This window comes from Sinocyclocheilus rhinocerous, unplaced genomic scaffold (assembly GCF_001515625.1).
Source record: "Sinocyclocheilus rhinocerous isolate Xijiao unplaced genomic scaffold, SAMN03320098_v1.1 scaffold147, whole genome shotgun sequence".
NCBI classification, from domain to species: domain Eukaryota; kingdom Metazoa; phylum Chordata; class Actinopteri; order Cypriniformes; family Cyprinidae; genus Sinocyclocheilus; species Sinocyclocheilus rhinocerous.
Window position 1 is genome coordinate 758069 of NW_015651498.1, and position 9126 is coordinate 767194.

The 9126-nt window shown below is 34.2% G+C and overlaps 1 protein-coding gene across 1 annotated transcript in view; it reads right to left on the minus strand.

Annotated features, from left to right (window-relative positions):
* Positions 1-1204: 1204 nt before the first annotated feature.
* Positions 1205-9126, minus strand: part of LOC107712947 (uncharacterized) — a 9024-nt gene continuing 1102 nt past the window's right edge. Inside the window, exons 4-5 of the mRNA XM_016518347.1 lie at positions 1738-1981; positions 1205-1624 (exon numbers count right to left, since the gene is read on the minus strand). Coding sequence (XP_016373833.1) covers positions 1415-1624; positions 1738-1981 — 454 coding nt within the window. The 3' untranslated portion in view covers positions 1205-1414. The remainder of the gene's footprint in view (positions 1625-1737; positions 1982-9126) is intronic.

The window sequence follows — 9126 nt, forward strand, 5'->3', positions numbered from 1 at the left end:
AGTTGAGCTCTATTGTCTCTGAGGGTTTATTTCTCACACTCTATTCATTCACTCAGTTCAATTACACAATAGATGTCTGTCTACTGAACATCACATTCATTATGTATTCAGTAGCTACTAACAGTATTTGAACACTTACGTCACACTACAGTATGAATGTCAGATACGGACACTTAAAATTTTGTTATCTAATGCAATGTCATTCAAACATTAAGTGTAAATTCAGTGTTTAAACACATTGAGGCATTTTAGTTTCTACCTCTAAACATGATTTTATTCACTGATGCTAAAATAAATGAAACCACGTTCAGTAGTAGAGTTGAGCTTTGTTTATTTTTCTTATGTATGGAAAATATTTCTCATACACATTACTTTCACTGTTGAAAGCATTTGTTTCAATACATGCTGCTTCATTAAACTGAAGCTCTAAGCAGAGAAACGCCCTCTGGAGGACATTGATCACATCAAAAATGTCAATAAATGTGTCCAAAACACATAATATCAGCAGATTTACAATAATGTAAATACAGTAACATATACAGCAGTATATAGAGTGTGCATATATAGATGAAGATCTCTATACTTAATCAATGCAGGTAAGAGTTTTACATTAACCCTCATGGAGGGATTTCACATGTCTTTTCAGAATTAGAAAAATGTAATTTCATTTGTAGAAAATCCTCATAGAGGAGAGTGACATACTGACACAGGTATAATTTTTCCAAACAATAAATATGATCAAAAAGATCAATAAATGCTTTTTGCCATTTGCAAATAAAGGTATTTCAAAATAAAACAAAAATAAAGCTGATTTGACTTTACAGTCACATAATGCATCACCTCAAATGTGAAAATTATACCCAAAGGATATGAAAAATGCATTAATGCACTTTTAGACTAATAAGTCTAAGGACCTGCAGAAAATAGTGTGCCATTATGGTATTTTGCAATGCAAGCTATATTTTAAACTAAACATAGTTAAAGGACATTTTCTCAAAAAGAGAAAAAAATAAGTCTTCATAGAAGACTGAATCATCAGGGGATTTCCTTCACATCACATGCAGATGTATCTTAAAGTCAATGTTGTCTAATACAGACGTCAGTAAATGTTCCCATCTGGAACTTGAAGTGAAGACTTCATAGAAGATCGAATCATCAGAATCATCTTTCAAACTGGAACTGGTGAAACACTTTTCTTCAAAAAGAGAAACTAAAAGCGTAATGGTCCAATAAATCTAGTGTAGACGTTCAGTCTGAGTCTTTAAGGCTCTACCAAGGCCTCCAGATGGCGCTCTTGTTGACATTCATGTCTTTGCTGAAGGTCTTCTGGTCTGGCAGGACACTTTCCCTCCTGTTCTGTTCACATGATGTCTGCAGCTTCTGGAAGTGCTTCGTCTTCTCTGGCTCTGTGTCTTCATCTCATCTTTGGACAGGAAGTGCACAATCTCACCGACACACAATTGTGACGGTTCAGGAAGTTAAGCGTCATCTCCAGGATATCTGCTTCCTCCAGCTTGGAATCAGGCTGCTGCTTGAGAAACTCTGGAGCCAGAAGACACTTGAGCTGCTCGATGCTGCTGTTGATACGATCTCTGCACATCTTCTCCACCATCGGCTTTCTCAGCTGCAAATGAAGACAGAAAAGCATCAGGAAAGTGGCCTTCGAATAAACCAGTGATTGAGAAGAGCCGTGAAAGCTGCTGCAGTAATGCTGCTGTAAGTAGGATGTGAATGTACCTTGTTGTTGAGAGGGAGAAGCTCCTTTGAGATGATTGTAGGTGTCATGTCTGGATCTCTGTGCTGTAGATCTCTCTGTTCAGAGTGAGTCTGATTTGCACTGGCTGCAGCTCCTCTATTTATACTCCCAAATCTCCATATGAATGTGTGAGGCTTGAGCTTGTTGGAGTTTCTCACAGTTTGGAGCCAATGGAAGAGCTCAAACAGACAATGAGGGATGTGGGCCGCCACATGCTCAATGATCCTCCATCAGGGGCTCAAAGGAGCAGGTGGAGGGGGACTCTGGGAAAGTGCTGAGAGCTCATCTTCACATCAATGTCACTGAAGCAGCACACGCTCATCATTACTAGAAACACGTGGAGTCAGTGAGCACATATGATGATATCAAAGTCATGGCATTCTTCGACATGTGATCTGAATTACTGGTACTTTACACAAAGCAGAGTTTTAATTTGCATTCCTGAGTTTGATATAAGGATAAAATATTATAATATATTCTGTTTATAAAACTATATAAAATAATCTTCTATGCCAAGTCAAGTTGTTACAGTACTATTGGATACATATTACTTCTCACAGAAGTAAGTGCAGATATTTAGTGTCATAATTCACAATATTTTGGATTATCATTGCTGCAGTGACGTCACACACACATGATGGACTCCAGATGAAGCAGATGTGTGTGTGTTTGTGCTGGTCAGTGTGAGTTGATCTCATGTGAGGTTCCCACACTGACTCTCTGTGTTCACATCAATGGAGCACAAAAGCATCAGAGTCCTGAATGGAGCTTTAGTGACGCTGAAGACTCAGTGATCAACCTGACGTCACCAACCATCTGGAGGGAAACCTCCTGATGCACAGCAACATGTCCTGACTTGATGCAGGAGTCAGTGAGTTATCAAACACTTTCTGATCAGAATTATTTTCATGCAATGAGAATATGCAAAAAAATTATTACTGAATACGTGAAACATCACTTTTTGTTTTTATTTTTTAGCAGCAAATAAAATGAGTTACATTTGTGTTAAATGTTTGTTTAGATGACAAGTGTCTTAAGCGCCTGATGCAAAAGTTTAGTCATTTTAAAAGCTCAGGATGCATAAAGGAAAATAAACGGTGATAGTGCAGGAATTCTGTTCACGCTGCTGATGACATCATCAGTGACATCATAAAAGTAGCTTGTCAAGCTCATGTATGTAAATATCCAGAAGTGTGTCGACTCTCTTGTGTGTTTGTCAAATCTTGAGCTTGTGTTGGGGTTTAGGATGCTAATGAGCTCTGTTCTCCAGAGTTTCCCACACACACAACACACACAACGTGTCTGTTCACATGATAATGAGCCTTAATGCAGGACAGACTCCCTACAAGCTTTCTCACCTTTCTCACGCTGAAGATTTGTTGAAATAAACATACATTCTTACATGAATCTGAAGACTAATTTCTTCAAATAAAAAATATGATTCAGTTCTTTTCATTTTGGACTTATACAATCAGTGTACGAAGTTGAAATAGTATAAAGTTAAAGTCCAATCCATTGATGCTGACCTCAGACCCCTGGACTCTTAGTTGAGTTCTATTGTCTCTGAGGGTCTTTGAGTGAGTTCTGTTTCTCACGCTCTGTTCATTCACTAAATTCAATTACACAACAATAGACGTGTGTCCTACTGAAACCCGCAGCAGACACACGTCTCCAAATGTTTAAATGACTTAAACTGATCAAACTGGCTGTTAGTTGGTTCTCTAACACAAGCGATATGAATCAATTAGGAATCTGATACACTTTCAACATGATTTAAATAGTTGACAATCCATTCTGTCTCTTTACATTTTGCAGATAAAATAATCCATATTTTCCAAGAATGAATATGTGAAATTAAAATATCTGGTTGTTTACAGTTTCCTGTCATACAACGATTTGGATGATTAATATTTGAGAAAATATATATTTTTGTCACTTCAAGTCACTATAGTAGAATTAAATTATTAAATGCCAAGGACTTAATTGGCATAATTTACCAGTGGGATCTAATTCAAAATTCAAATGACTATATCTATCTAAATTTTAGAAACGATTTTGATGAGAATGTTCACAAAAAGAAATGCAAGAGGGCATAATCACAACATTTTAGATTTTCTATCCTCATTTTTAATTCTTGCTGTACATTAAGAGCTTTTTTTGTGTCAATCATGTTTTTTTTAGACAAATTGGTCAATTTTGCTTGTGGAAGAATTATTAAGACATTTTAATATAAATAATACACTGAATACAAGTGCTTTATAAATATATGTATACATATATGTTTTATTGTATATATAAATTTGCATATTTATTCTGGTAAACATGCATATTCTTTTCTCTTTAGGCTCATGTTTAAAATTATATTTCATGACAAGACAGAATACAACAGCAGAAAGTATATTTGACTTTTTTTATTATTATTTTGCATGTTTTGTGATGACATGATGTCACCATGAATGCAAATAAACAGGTGATAACATATCACAAAATCTGCATGAAGAGATCTCCAAAATACATTAAACACATATTGGAACTCACAACAAATATTACTGAACTTTACAAAAGTCATGTGACATTTACTACAAATCATTATTAACATTCCTCCACATGAGGGGTAAAAGCAAAGCGTAACAGAAACATTTAGCGCTTAATGTCAAGGTAGTTGACAGTTAAAATATTCCATTAAAGGAAAATAAATCAGTCCATGTACATCCCCAGGCATCACACTCAACAGAAGTGAATTAATTACAGAGTATGGCAGTAAAAAACACTGAACCATCTTTATATGTGATTCTGATGTATGTAAATATCCAGAAGTGTGTCGACTCTCTTGTGTGTTTGTCAAATCTTGAGCTTGTGTTGGGGTTTAGGATGCTAATGAGCTCTGTTCTCCAGAGTTTCCCACACACACAACAATAGAAGTGTGTCTGTTCACATGATAATGAGCCTTAATGCAGGACAGACTCCCTACAAGCTTTCTCACGCCTCTGATGCTGAAGATTTCTTGAAATAAACATATATTCTTACATGAATCTGAAGACTAATTTCTTAAAATAAAACTACTTATTTATATATGAATGTACAAATATATAATTTAAGTGCAAGATAAAACCTGCCGGCTTCTCACCAAATATATAAATACATGGGCAGGAAATACTGATTCAAAACAATATTTCCATAATATTTGTTAAGTCCCCGAGGTCATTTTCACTACATTAAATCCAACAATTAAAATGCAAATATCATGATTATGGGTTACATTTTTTAAGACGACACATCCAATATAACCAAATCACGTTTGTTTCCATATCAAACATTGCAACAGACATTTAAATCACTCACAATTTATGGCGTATAGTATGTGAATTAATATTTATGATAATTAAAATTAAAAAAAATACACATGGATATAATCAGTGTTGGGGGTAACTCATTACAAGTAATGCGAGTTACGTAATCAGATTACTTTTTTCAAGTAACTAGTAAAGTAACGCATTACTTTTTTAATTTACAAGAAAATACCTGAGTTACTTTTTCGAAAAAGTAATGCCACTCAGAATATGACGCAAACCTGCGATAATTAAATATGTTAAATAACATATTATTTCTATGTATCATAAGTATCTAATTCCATTTTAGTAACTAATGTCTTTGCTGCTGACCTTTGCTGATCCAGTTCAACCATACTAATAAGCAAAAATGACTTTAGAGAAACTAACAATTGTGCATTGTTTTTTTATTGCTGAAGAGTGTTTCTTCTCCTGCGTTCTACTGTACAGACGTGAATTTACTTTTGCTACAGCCTGAGGTTTATTTATTACACTTTTTGGTGTGAAAGGGCCTTTATATTTGCTATAAATAGAATTTCTTATATTAAAAACAATCAAGCCCTGCTTATATTTAAAAAGTAACGTGAAAGTAACGCAAAAGTAATATAACGCATTACTTTCCATAAAAAGTAACTAAGTAACGTAATTAGTTACTTTTTTAGGGAGTAACGCAATATTGTAATGCATTACTTTTAAAAGTAACTTTCCCCAACACTGGATATAATATACACATGTATATAAATGAAAGTATGGTCATTTTTAACTTTATAAAACATTTTAAGTATATTATGCAATCACGCTCCAAACTCAAGTTTCGTCTGTATTTCATTGTGTCCAAAATAAACGCATTTTTTCAAGTGAAATGAACTTTATATAACCCTCACTGGGTAGGCAGCAGTGATCACTACGTAGGGACAATTTGAATTGGGACGCAGCTTTAGGAAATATCAAACTGCTGGATAGCGCTATTGACCAAACACAGTCAAGTATTTATTGTAAGAATTACAAAACAATTACAAACAATATTTCATTCAGATGTTATAAGAATTTACTTTCTATAATAATAATAATTATTATTAATGCTTTGTTGTTTGTTATATATTTTAAAGCTATAACTTTTTTGTTCAAAAAGATATAAATTTAAATAATGAGCCAGTACATCATGAAACAATCTTGCTTTACCCTAAACCACTATGTTAAGCCTGTATAATCACTATTTATATTTTAAAGCTGTCGGGATCGATTTCCCGGGAAACTGCATTCTTTCATCATTCGTCCGTGCGTGTTTACGTCATATCCGTAAATAAAGGAAAGAAGGCCTGACTACATTACAATATGCAGTTGAAGTAGATTGAAGTCACAACAAATGAACCTCGAATGGAAGAGTTTGCAAGCAAAAAGGGAAAAGAGACAGAACCTGTAATAAAACACCAATCAACATAATTTGAATAGCATCACATTCAGCGCTGCCAAACTTTTGTAATGTACGCTATTTTAAAATGATTGTTTTCCAGTCAGAACAACAGCTGCTTACCTGCTCATAAGACATATTTCTGGGATATCCGTCTTTCGTTATTGGGAGAGTTTTGATGTCATTAATGAGATTCACTGATCATGTGATCCTCTGTAAACACGAGCACAGCACGCGGCTCAAGATATCAGATTCATCCGCGCAGCCGAAGCACAACTCACATAATGACCAAAACAATGTTCTTCCGCCAGTAAGGTGTAGTTTATGCAAAAGTGACACAGTACTTTAAGTTAGATTATGTACGTTTTTGTCTGCATATAAAGAAAAAATGGCAAAATGCAGAGACAGAAATAAGGTCAAATGATTTTATTTTCACAAATAATTGTTTTGTCATTGAGGAAATAGCATCATTCAGTGATAATATATCACAACATGTGCTTGGAGAATCTCCTAAATACATTTGTGCTCTCAATAGAGCAGAGTTTGAACATCATAACAGTCTTTTCAAAAGACATATCAACATATTCAACAACACAAAACTTAAGCATTGTTTATGATTAAACACATTTCTCGCAATGAGAATAATGATCATTTAGAAATCACTGCTTTTCAGAAGAGTCACATAGTGACTGTAAAACATCAAAAGTACAATATCAAACATGACGGAACTTTAACAATCACAGAACTTTTCAAAGAATGAAAAATATTTCTGAGAAAACAGTAAAACTTGCTTATATAAAAGCAAGTTCAGATTAAAGATGTTAATCAAACAAATCCAGATTTAATAAATCAATCAATCACGGGTTCATTCGCAGAAAGTCTTCACTGAAGATGAAAACGAGTATTTAACAATACATTAAAGAATTTCTCAAAAACAGGAAAATCATACTTTGTTTATATATTGTATGTGGTCAAATTATTGTATAAATATCCAGCGTAGGAAACTTTCAGAGAAAGCTATTAGATAAAATCATTTAGTCTGACAGTGCTGAAACAGAACAATAATAAAAGTAAAGAAAGTTTTTCCTTCATATCACATGAAGAATGAAGAAAATTCAATGTTGTCTAATATAGACGTCAGTATATGTTCCCATCAAAGAAAAAGATCAAATATGAATCATGACGCATCTGTATGATGATCAGAGGAAATCAAATATGAGCCCAATCTGAGCTACTTCATACAAACAGCACAGAATTAATAATGAAGCAAGATTTCTTGCCATCAATTAATATCAAGAAATTATAACATTTCATATAATATTTGCTGTGTAAACAGTCTTTATCAGCTCTTAGAACAAAGCTTGGGTCTGTTATCAGATTATAAATGTCCTTTAAAGTAATAAAGAAAGAGTTTCCTTCACATCACATGAAGAATGTAAAAGTAAATGTTGTCTAATACAGACGTCAGGAAATGTTCCCATCTGGAACTTGAAGTGTAATCTTCATAGAAGATCGAATCATCAGAGCACTTAGCAGTGCAAATGTCTCTTCCAAACTGGAACTCATGAATCACTTTTTCTCAAAAATAGAAACTGAAAGCATAATAGTCCACTGAGTCTAGTGTAGATTTCAGTATGTGCTGCTGGTTACTGTAAAACACGTGGAGTCAGTGAGCACATATGATGATATCAAAGTCATGGCATTCTTAGACATGTGATCTGAATTACTGTGTACTTTATACAAAAAGTGTTTTCATTTGCATTCCATAGTGTAATATCAAGCTAAAATATTATAATATATTCTGTTTATAAAACTATATAAAATAATCTTCTATGCCAAGTCAAGTTGTTACAGTATTATTTGGATACATATGGATTTATTTATGTGTTTGTGCATAAAGATCAACATTTCAAGTCAGATATTTAGTGTCATAATTCACAATATTCTGGATTATCATTGCTGCAGTGACGTCACACACACATGATGGACTCCAGATGAAGCAGATGTGTGTGTGTTTGTGCTGGTCAGTGTGAGTTGATCTCATGTGAGGTTCCCACACTGACTCTCTGTGTTCACATCAATGGAGCACAAAAGCATCCAGAGTCCTGAATGAAGCATTAGTGACACTGAAGACTTCAACCTGACGTCACCAACCATCTGGAGGGAAACCTCCTGATGCACAGCAACATGTCCTGACTTGATGCAGGAGTCAGTGAGTTATCAAACACTTTCTGATCAGAATTATTTTCATGCAATGAGAATATGCAAAAAATATATTACTGAATATGTGAAACATCACTTTTGTTTTTAATTTTTTAGCAGCAAATAAAATTTGAGTTACATTTGTGCTCATTGTTTGTTTAGATGACAAGTGTCTTTAGCGCCTGATGCAAAAGTTTAGTCATTTTAAAAGCTCAGGATGTTTGTCAAATCTTGAGCTTGTGTTGGGGTTTAGGATGCTAATGAGCTCTGTTCTCCAGAGTTTCCCACACACACAACAATAGAAGTGTGTCTGTTCACATGATAATGAGCCTTAATGCAGGACAGACTCCCTACAAGCTTTCTCACGCCTCTGATGCTGAAGATTTGTTGACTTTTTACATGAAACTGAAGATATTTTTTTTTAAATA